This window comes from Tamandua tetradactyla, chromosome X (assembly GCF_023851605.1).
Source record: "Tamandua tetradactyla isolate mTamTet1 chromosome X, mTamTet1.pri, whole genome shotgun sequence".
Lineage (NCBI taxonomy): Eukaryota > Metazoa > Chordata > Mammalia > Pilosa > Myrmecophagidae > Tamandua > Tamandua tetradactyla.
Window position 1 is genome coordinate 157,914,182 of NC_135353.1, and position 16,999 is coordinate 157,931,180.

Sequence of the window (16,999 nt, forward strand, 5' to 3'; positions counted from 1 at the left end):
TAAGCTTTGGCCAAGACTGTCAGCAGCAGAAACCGGACTCACATAGAGGCCAAAGCATTTAACTGCCAATGTGAGAAACACCAACTGCCTCTCTTTCCCTGTTGTGACAACTGTGGAAATGGGTGTTGGGTTGGAGGTGCACAAGATAAAGCGGCCAGGGTCACTGAGCCACCACATGGAGGGCAGATGCCCTGGAGGGTCACCCCCACCCACTACAAAACAAGGAAACAAATCTTGGCTTGATCAAGGCATTGAGATTTGGGTGGTGTCTGTAATCACACCTTCTCCTAGGTAGTCCAAAAGGACACATGTACCTATATTGTGAGGATTAAATGAGACAACCCATGTAAACTATCGACCTACAACGCCTGGCACACACTAGGTCCTTAGGAAACACGGCCAAGATGATTAGGAGCACCTGTGGGTGAGGGCCAGCAGCTTTGTCTTCCAAGCCAGCTATTCCCATCTCCCAGCTCTTCAGAGTCATCCTCCAAGCTTACCAGGGACCAACCCTAAATACAAACCCACTTAGATGTCAATCAGAGACTTCACAGAACAGTTATGAGCACGTGAGTGGTTTTTATTTCAAAATGAGGAAAAGAAAAAAAAAGGTTCCCGCCTAGCTATGCGGATATGAAAGTAATTTGAATCAGTGAATTAACAAAAGGATCTCAGTGCATCCTTGAAAAAATCACCTTTCTAATAGAGTTTTTAAACCAATACTGAAGTTGTATAAATAATGCTAATAATTAGGGGCTTTGCTTTTTGTTTAAGTGGTGGAAAGTGTTCAAGCATATGCTGGGTTCCAGGCAGGGATGGCAAATTTAAAAAAGTGTTAAATCAAAACTTTGAATTCTGTACTTTCTGCATGATTTTTCTGTAAACCTATAACTGCTGTAATAAAATTTTTTAACTTTGAGAACATAAAATTTCAGTATCTCCAAATTATTAATATTCATCAGACTAGTGCTTTGGGGATTGGAGAATGAACAAATGATCAGAGCTGATAAAACAGGACACAGTCAGAAGGAGAGAACACGGACAGTTTCACTCAGACTCTCCCAGTTACTCCTTCCCTTACCCCCAACAGAGCTTTAAATGACATCATGGATTCCTCAAGTGGAAAAGTAGACTGAAAGGTATTATTTTGCCAGAGGCTCTAGAATTCCTGCCCCAATCTCTTCCTGCTGAAAGAATAAAATGTATTTTAACTAAGTCAGTTAAAGGAACTAAGTTTTCTTTTGTTATTTTACAGAGGCATTTGGGGGAAGGGAGGAGAAATTTCAAAAATGCTGTATGGAACAGGCCTTTAACCCACTAAAATTTGTCCTCATCACACAAGAAATATGTCATGGACAATAAGACATATAAATGTGAGATACTTACCACATTTAATACTCTCTAGCCGCACAGGGAGGCCAGACTGTGCTGCAGCAATTAATTTCAGGGCAACATAAAACTGTGTTGGACCAAAATAACCAACACGCTTTGCACCACACAGTTCTGTGATCTGAAAACAGACAAGAAAAACGATGCTGAAAACCCCATTTGATAACAGGAAAATAAGACGAGATAGATTACGAAAGCTGCAAGATTTCGGTGTAGCTAATCAAAAAGTCCCGGGAGAGCCTATGCAAATACACCCGTCTGCCCTTTTCCTCCAGCTCACAGTGCAGTTTAAAATCAGTTCTACCTACACATGATGTTTCAGGACCAAGTAAGTGATGAGTCCTCCTCTTTCAGAGATAAAAATAAAGGTGGCAAAGGATGGCTGTTACTCTTCTTACAAAAAAGAGTGACTTTCCAGGGGGTAGATTCTAATATACAAAGTCTGGAAAGTCACTGGGGTGAAAAAAAGAACAGATTAGTCATTACCCCTACTAGGAGATTATCCTAGTCTATCAAAATTTAAAGTAACAATTATTTTTAAAGTTCTCAGGCAAAATGATTTCTTAGTTATTAAAATCACATCTTGGGTGCTTCTGTAGAGAAACTTTAAAAAACAAACAAATATTTTAAAGACAGAGCAATCTTTCATTTCTAGACCTTAAACAAACCCATTACCTTATAGAGGTTACACCTAGGAGAAGAAACAGCTGGCTCGTCAGGAGCTCAGCTTCAGTAGCTACGTCCACACTCCCACCATCAATGTTTGAGAATTTGGGTTGTTCACATTCTTCCCCACACTTGGTATTTCCAGGCTGTTTCACTTTCACCATTCTGATGGGAGCTGGTGGTATCTCACTGTGGTTTTCATTTGCATTTTCCTGAGAACTATGATGATTAGCACTCATCAGTTCATCCCCTGCCACACTGTCTGTGCTTAGTATATAGTGGATGAATAAATTATTTTCCGGAAACAGTTCATACTCCAATCCCTGTACATTCTCCATAATGACTACATAATCTTCCTTTAAAAAGCTGGCCATACCGTTCTCACATGTAAAGACATCTCAGTCCGGATCCCTACCATGCTTAGGAGCAAGTCCTATCTTTTGAACATGACATTCAAGTTCCTTTAACAACTGTCCAGAGCCAATTCCCTAGTTTCACTTGCCCGACACGCACACACACACACACACACACACACACACACACACACACACATTTCTGTAGCCATATTGAGCTTCTCCCACTTTCCCAAACACATCCCGCCCTTCTAGGGCTCTACATCTTAGAGCTGATGGTGCTGAAGAGGAGAAACTCAAAAGGCCTGAAGGCAACTTCAGGCAAGCTTGGTTTCCAATGAAGAAACATCTAGTTTTATGACTTTGACCAAGTTCATTTAATCTTCCTGAGGCCTAATTTCCTCATTGTATAAAAGGGATATTGTCACCCTATAGGACTGTTTGAGGAAAAATAAATAAATAATGAACTAAAAAAGCTTAACAGTGTTCAATAATTGTTGGTTCCCATCCAACCCACCTGGAACATCCTCCCTCTCCCCCCATCCAGACATGCCAAGAACGTGTGAAATACCCAAACCTCAGGGGAATTACAGTCATTATAAGCCCTCGGAACTTATATGTGGAGCCTCATAAACTAGGAACTTCTCAATCTAAATGGGTTAATTTTGTAAGGTTTTTGTTGTTGTTGCTGTTTATCAAGGCTCAAAGTGTTCTAAGTCTAAATAAATTCTCTGTGGGAAAGCTCTAAGTTCTGGGTACAAATGTTTTAACGACATTTAAGGAAAATAAGGTGGTGGTTTATCCCAGATATTCAATTAAGAGGAGGTAATTTATATAACTGCACCTATAAACGGTCCAAGTTACCAAGCTTTTTAAAGAAAAAAATGAAAGGAAAAGATACTACTCTTCTTCTTTTGTCCAAATTCCAAACCTCTAACACTCTCAGCAGGATCCATCTTAGGTTACAAGTTGTGCAAGATTCCTATTACAGAATAAAAACCTATGGACTAGTGTTTATTTTCTCAGGTGGAAGGCAAGAGATGAAAAAAATAAAGGAATGGGTGAAATCAACTTCCCTACAGCTTACAGATATATACTCAACTGTCGGGGTCTTGGAAACGAATCAGAAAGGTCCACTGCCCCTTTGGAAGGAACCTGGACAAATCTCTGGAAGAAGATTGAAGGCACTGAAATAGCTTCCCTCCTACCTAATTCTGGAAGATCAAGTGGCTATGCTAAGTAAACAGTCTGCACACATTCCAGTTTTCCTGAAATAATTCTTTCTTTCCTAGCTGAAATGTAATAAATTTTCAGAAATGTTCAAAAGTTTGAATAAGTTTCTCTCTTTCAAGTATTTTTAAAGTTTCAAAAATGTACAAAAAGCCTTGGTGGGAGGAGGTGGGAGAAATCTATAGAATACCCAATGCACCCCTATTTTCTATGCGCTTTCCTTTACATCTGGCTCAGTTCAGACCCCACTGCTTCCTGCCCCCAAACTCACCTCACTTCACACACGACTCTCCACATTCCACCATGGTATCTTTTTAAATGGGATCACCCCCTTTACTGGATTGAGTAGTGTCCCTCAGAACTTCAGAACATGCCCTCATTTGGAAATAGGGTTTTTGCAGAGGTAATCATCCTGGATTAGGGTGGGCCCTAAATGCAATGCCTGCTGTCCTTGCAAGAAGAGAAGAGGATGTACAGATACAAAGAGAATAAGGCCATATGACAATGGAGGCAGGCAAAGACTGATGCAGCGACATGCCAAGGAAAGCCAAGGATTGCTAGGAGCCACCAGAAGCTGGAAGAGGCAAGGAAGGATTCTTCCGTCGAGCCTTCAGAGGGAGTATGGCCCTGCCAACATTTTGATTTCAGGCATCTGGCCTCCAGAACCATGAGAGGATAAAATTCCATTGTTTTAAGCCACCCAGTTTGTGGTAATTTGTTACAGCAGCCCCAGGAAACTAATATACCCTCCAACTCAAAGGGCTTCCAGAGCTTCTCATTCCCTTTCCTGTAAAACCCGGATTCCCGAGAATGGCTTTAAAGCCCTTATTGTGTCTGGCCCAAACTGCCTTTCCAACAACCCCATGTCTTTCCACTCCCTACCCCTCAGCTAAGACTTTAGCCATACCTGATGCCAACCAGTTTCTCAACACCTGAGATCGAGTCATGCCTCTGGATGAACGCTCTGCCCTCTGCCTGGAAGCCAAAAGTCTCTCCACTTTTTTACCTCCTAAGATCATTCTTCAAGTCACCCCAAGACCAGCCTTATGATTGGTCTTCTTTTCTACATTCCCATAATACTTTTTACTAGCTTTCTATCAGATCACTAGCCATGTCATACAGCAAAATTTGTAATTTGTCTCCACAATTAATTCGTTTTCACAGCCTATAGAAGCAGTATAGTTCTTTCTCTCATCTTGTAATTACTTTTACAAGTGGCTGCTAAGTGGGCTTTACTCCATCAAGCCATATAGCCATAAGAGTTTCTGCAAGACTATACAACACAATATTAACTTTTCTGTTCCCTCCCTGCTCGGCAAGGGCTGGTGTCCCTCAAAGTATGAGGAAAGGCCTCCTCTGCCATTTACCCTGGCCCTATATCTAGTAGCCAGGGAGATTACCTCAGTGGTGCTCCCAGCCACTCGGTCCTCACAATCCTCCAGAGAGGCACTGCAGGCTTACTCTCTGGGTCCAGCCTCCTTCCACTCAGCCTACCCCCAGGGGATGCCAACCCTCAAACAGGCACACTCAACAACAGAAATGCAGAAAAGTACTTGATGTACAAATGCAGACTCTCAAGAAACAGGTAAGGAGTCAGATTAACTCTGTGCTAGGTTTTTCACTCCTATTCACTTACACTTCCCAACACGCAAGGGGGACTTTCAGTCCAGAGGGGACAGGGTGAGCCACCCAAGAAAGCATGAGCCTCCATAGCTGACTATCCAATATTAGGTGTCATAGTATATGCCTATGCCAAGCCACACTGCTGAATAGCAGGCAGACAGACATTCGGTGCTTGGGACTAATTCCAGAGAATCCTACTCAGAGCTTAAGTACTCGGTAGTCAAAAAATTCACTGGGCACTGAAGAAAATCTTTCTTTCTCTCCTCGCCCTCCTTTGCCCCTCTCTCTTCCTCCCTTCCCCTCCCATTTTTTCCAAACCATCTGAAACGTACATTACAGATCTCATGGCACATGGCCTCTAAATACTTTACTTTCACTTCCCAAGAATAGGGACCTTTTTCCTGGCACAGCGGGCTCAACAATCACCACTCTGACCAAAAGGGGGAAAAGAAGTGTAACAAATGAGGTATCAGTGGCTGAGAGAGTTCAAGCAGAGTTGAGAGGCCACTCTGGAGGTCACTCTTATGTAAGCTTCAGTTAGACATTGCTACCTAACATAGCCTGCCAAACACCAACCAAAACCATTCCTGCCAATCCTAAAGAACATAGGCAACTCCAGGGAAGCCTTATGAAATGAGAAGCTGAGAGAGAAAGCTAGCAGACGTTGCCAACTGACAGCCTTCCCAGCTAACAGCGGTGTTCAGAAGCCAAAGACCACAGCAGACACAGGCCACGTGCCTTCCCAGATGTGAAAAGTGTTCCAGACAGCATCAGCCTTTCTTGTATAAAGATAACCTCTGGTTGATGCCTTAATATGGACATTTTCATGGCCTTAGAACTGTAAAATTGTAATGTAATATATTTCCTTTTTAAAAGCCAAAAAAAGAAGAAGAAGAAGATCTAGGGCATTATATAATGAGTTTACAAAGGTTCCATGCACTAGGGCAACTTTCCAGAAACCTACAACCCCCACACAGGTCCCTGGACCAGGTAAGTTCTGAAACCTAGAGGGCACAGCCTCTCCAGAACATCAACTAGTTCTAGCCCCCATCCCGTATTACCGACAGCCCCTTCCAACAAGAAAAAGTTAGAACAGGCATAGCCCAAATACCCCTACAGAGTGGGAGAAAGATCAAAGATGATGGTGGAGTTCCACAGAGAAGGTCGGGTTTAACAAATGAGTATGACTGCTGGATTATATTGATATTTCTTTTAGTGTCCAGTATCTTAGAGTAGCTAGAAGCAAAAACCTAAAATTGTGGAATTGAAACCCATGCCAAACTCTGAAATCTCAATTGTTGCGATGTGCTTTGAAATTTACTGATTTTTTTGTATGTATCTTATTTTTCACAAAAAAGAAAAAAAAATAGATTGTGATGACAAATGTACTGCTATATGATGATATTGTGAACCACTGATTGTACACTTTGGATTATTACATGGTGTGTGAATGCATAATATATACATATCAATAAAAAATTTAAAAAATAAATCAGGTTTTCTTTTTCTGACCCAGGATTTAATCAATGCTCATACTTTGCATTTTTACCTTATTTCTTTAGTCTCCCCCTAACCTAGAATAATCCCAATCTCCCTCTGCTCTTCATGACACTGAATCCTTTCAAGAGTCCAAGCCTGTCGTCCTGCAGAATGTCCCACATTTTGGATTAATCTGTTTGTGATTAAATCTGATTCAAACATTTCTGGCAAGAACACGACATGAGCGATACTGTGATACAGTGAGAAGTACACATTAGAGAGGGGCACATAATTTCAGAACATCCCACCCTTGGTAATGATCGACACACTTGACCACTTGGTCCAGGCAGTGATTGCCAGATCTCTCCATGGCAAAGACTCTGAGAGCATGTGAGTATTATATTTCCTGGCAGATCAGCTGTTGAATGGATTAAATACTAACTCTAAGTAAGTCTAGCTAAATTACATTAATACCTTCAGACCTAGAATCCTAATACAAAATTATAGCAAGGATGGGGATGATATTTATTCCATGAGGTAGGCATCACTACCCAAGTTTATACACAAGGAAAGCCCTTCAACCCAGGAAGTTGAGTGCTGCGTTCAAGGTCACAAGTTCAGAGTCAGTACTCAAACCTGCATGTGCCTAGATTCAACGCTCATGGTCCTTCCCTTACATAAGGGATTGGAAAATTACTGCCTATGGGCCAAATCCCACCTACCATCTATCTGGATTTGTATGGACCACAAGCTGAGAATGATTTTCACAGATGACCATTTGCCATCATCTGATGATAGGGAACACTACCTTTTAATCCTATTAAGTAAGATGCTGTCCCCAAAACAAAAATCCCATTCTTCTTATAAATATATTACAAAAAAATTATACTCAATTATTATTATCATATCACTGTGGTTAACATATATACAAAATTTCTTATTTAACCACTTTCAAGTATACAACTCAGTGGCATTAATTACATCTACAATGTTGTGCTACCATCACCATTATTATCTTTTTTATTATGTCAGTTAAAAAAAAACTGTGAAATCTTGTTTTCTCTCTTGCTATTCAACTAACTATATAATATCCTCGATTTTGTCTCTTAGCCCACAAAACCTAAAAATCTGCCTATCCCTGCATAACAGCTTGCTGCCTCTTTAAGCTATACTTCTACCAGCCTCCTTGAGGATACAGTTAATAGCTATGTAGAAAGGGTATTTTCTTGAAAAAATCAGTTATACTAGTGTTTACAGTTTACTAAAGCTGCTGAAAGGCAGTATACCAAAACTCGATTGGCTTTTAACACCGAGGATTTATTAGGTTACAAGTTACAATTATAAGGCCATGAAATGTCCAAATTAAGGCATCAACAAGAGGAAACCATCTCTGAAGAAAGGCTGCTGGCATCTGGAACACCTCTGTTCCATGGGAAGGCACATGGCCGGCATCTGATGGTCCTTCTCTCCCAGGTTTCATTAATTTCAGGTTCTGGCTTCAGTAGCTCTTTCAGTTTCTGTGGGTTCTTCCTTGCTTCTCTGGGGACTTTCCTCTCTCTCAAGCCATCTCAGTGTTTATGCCTTTTATTCTTTCATCAAAATCTCTAGTAAAGGATAAAGACCCACCTTGAATGGGCTGGGTCACATCACAATTGAAACAACCTAATCAAAAGGTCCCATCAACATTAGGTCTGCCCCCACAGGGATGGATTAAAAGGACATGGCTTTTTCTGGGATATGTAACATCTCCAAACTACCACAACTAGGTATATGCCAACTTAAAGAGTGGATCTGGGTTTTACAGGCATAAGCACAGACTTCCATTAAAACAAAAGAACACACATGCATTTACCCACTTCCATAGCCCCCATTTTTTACCTATTTATATACATTTGTCTAACATTTTCAGAAGCATTCAAATAAGGGCTTCCTACATTATTATAAACTTCCAGAGCATCTAGTTGGAGCAAATAGATGACATAGTCCCTATATATATGCGCACAAAATCTATGCAACAATTCACGTGCAAAAATATCATCTTTGCTTTTTGTTTTTAAAGGGAATAGGTATAAATCTTCATAACCATTCTTTGAAAACTATCCTTATACATTTGTGAACACATAATGATCCAAGCCTTCCCAACATATAAGCCACTCCCTACTTCCAAATCAATTTTGGAAGCTACATTACCTTTCAGATCCCCAAAGATGCCATGCAGCCTAGGGCTAGAAAGCCTATAATAAATTGGAGGCCAAATCCAGCCCAGATGCTAAATACAGGCTGTATTGGCAGGGACTTTTGCCCAGATGCAATGTGTCAGCACTCTTGGCCCAAGGCCCCAAACTCACCCAGTAACTGGGAAGACACAGCTTGCCACTCTGGCTCAGATGAAATATAAACAGGGACAATTCCCCTTGGCTCCATCCTGAGTCAGAAAAAAACAGGAACCCATACATTGCTGGTGGAAGCAGAGATTGTGTGCATTTGGCAATATGTGTAAAAATTATAATCTACCTTTTGAACTAGCAAGTCTACCCCCCTATGAATCATATTCCATTTTACACAAGCAAAATGGCATATGTACAAGGTTATTCAATGCAGTATCATCCAAGACCCAGACTGGAAAACACCTAGAGGTCCACCATCTAAGATATTAGTTTAATAAATTGAAGTCACAAAAGAATTCTAGCTCTAGTGGACATGCGTTATATCCAAAGACCTGCTATATCATCTTTTGAGAAACCTTCCTCTATTTGGGGAAGTTTATCCTATTACAAGTTCCACTTCCCAGCTTATAAATTGGGGATCCAATACCCACATTCCCTTACAGCTAAGTTGCAACCATGTGACCTAGGCTTCACTTACTATACACATCCACATGAGATTTTGCCTTAGGAGGGAAAAATGCAAGGAAATCAGTTGTGCCAGAGCTTCTACTTTTGCAGGTGGGAATAAGAGTGCCTTCCTGGTAGAGCAGAAGTGGCAGAAGCGGTTACAGGAAAGTCAAATTCCTGGCATCTGCTGCTCAGTGAAGACAGCAGCCTGGGTTGCTTCCACATAATACTAGTTTATGCATGGTTTGGGGCTTTGTTTCTGGAAAATTGGATGCCAGCCTATTCCTTCCTCCAGCCCTCCAAATGATTCCATGAGTTACCTAAAATCCTAATCTTTTTTTCGCTTAACAATCTAGAGTGGATTTAGTTGTTTGCCATAAAAACCACAAATTAAAAAAGAATGAGGAAGTGCCTTATGTACTGATACAGAAAGATGATCATTAAGTTAAACTGTTGGAAAGAAAAAAGCAAGGTCCACAACAGCTGGTATAGTGGGTATCATATCTTTTTAAAGTGGGTTGAATACACTTTTACTTACATATTCATAAGCTATCTTTAGATGTTGAAGTTAACAAAATTGGCTGCCTCCAGGGAAGGGAACTGGGTGGCTAGTTTACAGGGGTAGGAAAGAGTTTACAGGATGTCATTTTGTATTTTATGAATTTTTAATCATGTGATTACATTACCTATTCAAAAAATAAATTTAGAAAAGTAGTTTTAAAGAGTACAAGACACAGTCTAACCTCATAGTAGCAAGAAGTCTTACAGATATACCCCAGAACCATTCTACTCTACCTGTTCAAAGTACAATTTCAAAACAAAGAGCCTAGGTAGACAAATCTGTAAGTGTCCTTACTCCCTGAGCCAAGATTTAGTAGACAAACAGTGTTCTTTCCTCTAAACTGACAACACAGAACAAAGCAGTAGTTTGCTTTATAAAAACTAGTTATCTCTGTCCAAAGCAGAATTAACTGAGTGGCACTGGGGAAGTCACCTGCCCCTCCTTGGACTCAGGTCTCATCTACTAGAACAAAGCAGTTGGACCAGCTAGAACGCAAAGCTTTTTGTACTATCTACAAGTTCTATGAAAAGGAATTCCATGGGTAAAATCTGAGATTTATTTCTACTTTGTACCATGGTTATCCATATACCTAATACACTCCCCTAATGAGGCTGTAAGTCCTACGCAGGCATGGGCAAGTCTTGCATTTCAAAAATCATCTTTACATTTCCCCCAGGACCCATCCCATTGACTTCCAACTAGGAAGGCTTAATGAATAAATTAAATATGGCTACTGAGTTTTAAGTCTTCATTGCATTAGGAGAAACCTTAGATATGTTATTTTATATCTTTTGAACTTTGAATCATGTGAATATATCAACCTATTCAAAAATTAAACTTTAAAACGTTTTAAAGGATCAGAGACACTGCCTGGTTCCAGAAGAGCAAGAAATAGAAACTTGGGCAAGTAGTTTTTGAAGAAACCACATGATTCCACACGACAAAGCCAAAGACAAATATAGTACATCCAACTAGACCTTCAAGTTTACTCAACGTTTGGAGGGACAGGGGAAGCATTTTTATATTAAAACACAAAAATATGTTAAGGAGTAGAATATGAAATTAGCATGAGATGTCAAAGGAATTTCACATTTCGGCTAGCTATATTGTGGGGCCCCAGCTTCCATGGAGTACACTCTCCTCTGTCCTTAGGGAGCTGGCAGAAGGCCTGAGATGATCAGCCCTGAATTCATCAAAATGAGAACAGACTATCCTGCATATTAGGTTGGCACACTGTTGCACATGCACATGATTAATAGAGGGACTAGGCTTTTTATTATGCATCTAGTTTGCCTTTTGGAATGAGGAAGGATTATAAGTAATGATGGCATTTTAGGACAATTTTCCCTTAGAACTTTCATAAACTAGTCCTTCTTTGGCAAGTCTACCAGCAGCTCTCCAAACTGCCCAGCTGGCTGCACATATGCAGACACATAATTGCCACAGGCTCAAGCGTTCCTGTCGGAGAACCTCTTTTGTTGCTCAATGTGGCCTCTCTAAGCTGAGGCAGCAAAGGAACTCACTGCCCTCCCCCACTACATGGGACATGACTCCAGGGCTGTAAATCTCCCTGGCAATGGGGGACAGAACTCCTGGGATGAGCCGGGACCTGGCATCGTGGGATTGAGAAAGCCTTCCTAACCAAAAGGAGAAAGAGAGAAAAGAGAGAATATAAAGTTTCAGTGGCTGAGAGATTTCAAACAGAGTCGAGAGGTTATCCTGGAGGTTATTCTTATGCATTATATAGATATCCCCTTTTTAGTTTATGGTGTATTGGAGTGGCTAGAGGAAAGTACCTGAAAATATTGAGCTGTGTTCCAGTAGCCTAGATTCTTGAAGACAATTATATAATGATATAGCTTTTACAATGTAACTGTGATTGTGAAAAACTTGTGTCTGATGGTCCTTTTATCTAGGGCATGGACAGATGAGTAAAACAAATAACAGGGTACAAAGGTGAAAATAAATTGGGTAGACAGAAATACTAGTAGTCAATGAGAGGGAAAGGTAAGGAGTAGGGCATGTATGAGTTTTTTTCTTTTTTCCTTTTTATTTCTTTTTCTGGAGTGATGCAAGTGTTCTAAAAAACGATCATGGTGATGAATATACTACCATGCGATGATATTGTGAGCTACTGATTGTACACTATGTATGGATTATTTGTATATTAAGATTTATCAATAAAAACATTTTTTTAAAAGAAGTTCTCTGTCGGGGGGAATTTGGGATCTAACACTTCAAGGGTGAGAATAATGGAAGAGAGCAATGCAGCAAACAACCAAGGGAGGAAGAAAGCCTCCTCCCCCCACTGTGACAGAGGGGGACAGCTGAATCAGCATTAAGAACTAACATCTGCTGAGGGCAAAGCGGTGTGCCAGGCACTGATTTAAATGCCACAAAGAAAAAGATGAAGGGAACACATATACACATACTCACACTCACACACAAGCAATATGGATACTAGCACTGAATAAAGGTGCAATTACAGCTCAGATTACAAAAGAAAATTACCTTTACGACTCTGGCCCAGGTTTCCAGGATCTGCATATCACAGAATTTTTGTACAGCTGGAGGCAGAGATCTCAGGCAAACACAAATGCACTGCCAGAATTATATAAAGCTTTTACAAGTTCTGGCAACTCCAACTTATCTCAGCAGCCAAAGATGTGCTTTTCAAAAAATTTGTTTATTGACATGTTTAGTGCTTTTCAAAAATAAAATTACAAGTGGAGGGTATTTGGCATATTTATAAATTTCTTGATTTCAGTAGATTCTATATTTCATATCTTTTATTTTACACATGTGAACATAGGCATGTGCGTGCACACACCACACACACATATACACTTCTTTCTTAGGAAACAGGTGCCTTAGTGAGAGAAATGGGGCAAGCAGAAGACATTTCAGGTGAGTGGAAGATCAGTGCATGTCGTAGTTAGATTCAGTTGTCAACTTGGCCAGGTGAAGATACCTAGTTCTACTGCTGTGGACATGGACCAATGGCATGTGAACCTCAAATGTTGCTGATTACATCTGCAGTCAGCTAGGAGGTGTGCCTGCTGCAATGAATGATGTTTGATTTAATTGGCTGGTGCTTAAATGAGAGAGGTCAACATAACACAGCCAAAGCAGCTCAGCATACCTCATCTCAGCCCTCGCAGCTCAGCCCAGGCCTTTGGAGATGCAGAAAGAAATCACCCCGGGGAAAGTTGTTGGAACCCAGAGGCCTGGAGAGAAGGCCAGCAGAGATCATCCTGTGCCTTCCCATGTAAGAAAGAACCTCAGTTGAAAGTTAGCTGCCTTTCCTCTGAAGAACTAATGAAATAAATCCTCTTTTACTAAAAGCCAATCTGTCTCTGGTGTGTTGCATTCCAGCAGCTAGAAAACTAGAACAGTGCATTACACAGACCTCAGAATGCTTTCTTACAGAATGGAAGTTCAGTCTCAGGTCACATTGGAGTTCTCAGTCTAGAACCCAAATTCAGATGGACCCTCCAGCATAGAGTTAAATTGGTTTTAGAAACCTAACTTTAGGTGGGGTAGGCCATCTGACTTTATTAATTTGTCTTCTTTATCAAATTCCCTGTGAAGACCCTGTTCAATTGTTGAAACACCAACTGCACCTCTCACCTCCCCAGCATCCTGGCAGCTTCCCTTGAAGAGGTTTGGCCCCACTTGAAGCTGGGTACTTTGCAGCATTCAAGTTGGGGACAGGCCCTTCCTCCCTGATCATGAGTGATCTTCTCCCACATCAGGTCTCACAGCAACCAGCACACTCAGTTTCCTGCATCATTATGGGAAGTCCACATGGTTTTAAGTGGCTCAGGCCCAAATGACTGAATCCATCTGGAAGACCATGCTGCTACTGATCAGACTCTGACCTAACTGGCTCCATGATACCGACCAGACTGCCATCTTTCCATAACCAAATTCCCTTTTTACGCTCTAACTCTTCCTCCATAAATACTCATCCCTTTCCCACTCTAACTTAAAAGACACCCTTCAGTTTAAGGCTTGGCCTGACTCCCACCTGTTTTTCCTTGTCCTACACCTCACCCCAACTACCTGCTGACACTTCCTTGATGGCCAAATCCCTAAATTTCATTTGACCTTTGATTTTCTGCCACTGTGTTGGGCTTACCAGGAGGGGCACCCCTTGGAGACAGGTAGATCTCCTGTCTCCTACCTTGAGTCACCTAGACACAGTTCTGTCTGCCTGAATAGACTTTCCATTGCCTGATCTGATACAACCACCCATCCTCCTAAATTATTAGCTCCACCACAATGGATGAACTTAAGATCTAAGTCCTGATTTCTCCCAAGTTGTAGTCCAGAAGAGTCCACTCTCAAAGGCCATGCCTAGAGACTTGACAACTTAGAGACAATTGATATAGAAAGAGCAGTCCCTGCCTTCAAAGGGTTTATAATCTGATTCGAGATGTATGTCAGAAAAATGATCATCACTCACTGAAAATTTACTACATACCCACCAAGCATTGTGCTTTTCTCTAAATGCATTATCTCTAATACTTAAAATAATCCTTTGTGAAGTATATGATATATACAACCTACTCAAATATTTAGAAAATTGATAGGTAACTGACTTAACAGAGAGATATATGGACAGATAGATGGGCTGATAGAAAGATGGACAGAATGATATAGCAAAAGTGGCAAAATGTTAAAACTGGTGGATCTGGGTGTTTGGGGAGGGGAGAATGTTGGAGTTCTCCATCTGTATGGGTTTAGTGTTATTTTTGCAACTGCCCTGTAAATTTGAAATTGTTTCAAAATTAAAAGTTTAAGGAAAAATTAATCCTGTGTTGATGGTTTTACAGATAGGAACTTCAGGGTTCAGAGAGGTTATTACAGAAATTCTAGAAAAGGAGAAACCAACTGAATTGAAAGACCTTGCCTTTCCAACATTTGTATGATAATTTCACATGAACCAGATTTGTTGTGTGAACAGCCAACCCTTTAGGTTCACTAAGATATCATTCAAGGTTGAAAGTGAAAGGTTGGGAAAAGATATTTCATGCAAATAACAATTAGAAAAGAGCAGGAGTAGCTATACTAATATCCAACAAATTTAGACTTCAAATGTAAAACAGTTAAAAGAGACAAAGAAGGACACTATCTACTAATAAAAGGAACAATTAAACAAGAAGACATAACAATCATAAATATTTATGCACTGAACCAGAATGCCCCAAAATACGTGAGGAATACACTGCAAACACTGAAAAGGAAAATAGACACATGTACCATAATAGTTGGAGACTTCAATTCACCACTCTCATCAATGGACAGAACATCTAAACAGAGGATCAATAAAGAAATAGAGAATCTGAATATTACTATAAATGAGCTAGACTTAACAGACATTTATAGGACATTACATCCCACAACAGCAGGATACACCTTTTTCTCAAGTGCTCATGGATCATTCTCAAAGATAGACCATATGCTGGGTCACAAAGCAAGTCTTAACAAATTTAAACAGATTGAAATCATACACAACACTTTCTCGGATCATAAAGGAATGAAGTTGGAAATCAATAATAGACAGAGTGCCAGAAAATTCACAAATACGTGGAGGCTCAACAACACACTCTTAAACAACGAGTGGGTCAAAGAAGAAATTGCAAGAGAAATTAGTAAATACCTCGAGGCGAATGAAAATGAAAACACAACATATCAAAACCTATGGGATGCAGCAAAGGCAGTGCTAAGAGGGAAATTTATTGCCCTAAATGCCTATATCAGAAAAGAAGAAAAGGCAAAAATTTAGGAATTAACTGTCCACTTGGAAGAACTGGAGAAAGAACAGCAAACTAACCCCAAAGCAAGCAAAAGGAAAGAAATAACAAAGATTAGAGCAGAAATAAATGAAATTGAAAACATGAAAACAATAGAGAAAATCAATAAGACCAGAAGTTGGTTCTATGAGAAAATCAATAAGATTGATGGGCCCTTAGCAAGATTGACAAAAAGAAGAGAGAGGATGCAAATAAATAAGATCAGAAATGGAAGAGGAGACATAACTACTGACCTCACAGAAATAAAGGAGGTAATAACAGGATACTATGAACAACTTTACGCTAATAAATACAACAATGTAGATGAAATGGACGGGTTCCTGGAAAGACATGAACAACCTATTTTGACTCAAGAAGAAATAGATGACCTCAACAAACCAATCACAAGAAAAGAAATTGAATCAGTCATTCAAAAGCTTCCTAAAAAGAAAAGTCCAGGACCAGACAGCTTCACATGTGCATTTTATCAAACATTCCAGAAAGAATTAGTACCAACCCTCCTCAAACTCTTCAAAAAAATCGAAGCGGAGGGAAAACTACCTAATTCATTCTATGAAGCCAACATCATCCTCATACCAAAACCAGGCAAAGATATTACAAAAAAAGAAAACTACAGGCCAATCTCTCTAATGAATATAGATGCAAAAATCCTCAACAAAATTCTAGCAAATTGTATCCAACAACACATTAAAAGAATTATACATCATGACCAAGTAGGATTCATCCCAGGTATGCAAGGATGGTTCAACATAAGAAAATCAATTAATGTAATACATCATATCAACAAATCAAAGCAGAAAAATCACATGATCATCTCAATTGATGCAGAGAAGGCATTTGACAAGATTCAACATCCTTTCCTGTTGAAAACACTTCAAAGGATAGGAATACAAGGGAACTTCCTTAAAATCATAGAGGGAATATATGAAAAATCCACAGCTGATATCATCCTCAATGGGGAAAAATTGAAAACTTTCCCCCTAAGATCAGGAACAAGACAAGGATGTCCATTATCACCACTATTATTCAACATCGTGTTGGAGG

The 16,999-nt window shown here is 40.1% G+C and overlaps 1 protein-coding gene across 3 annotated transcripts in view; it reads right to left on the reverse strand.

Annotated features, from left to right (window-relative positions):
- The window catches only part of REPS2 (RALBP1 associated Eps domain containing 2), a 240,313-nt gene that overhangs the window by 180,380 nt on the left and 42,934 nt on the right, over positions 1 to 16,999 (reverse strand). For all 3 annotated transcript variants that reach the window (XM_077145368.1, XM_077145371.1, XM_077145369.1), the window contains exon 2: positions 1,387 to 1,510. In XM_077145368.1, coding sequence (XP_077001483.1) covers positions 1,387 to 1,510 — 124 coding nt within the window. The remainder of the gene's footprint in view (positions 1 to 1,386; positions 1,511 to 16,999) is intronic.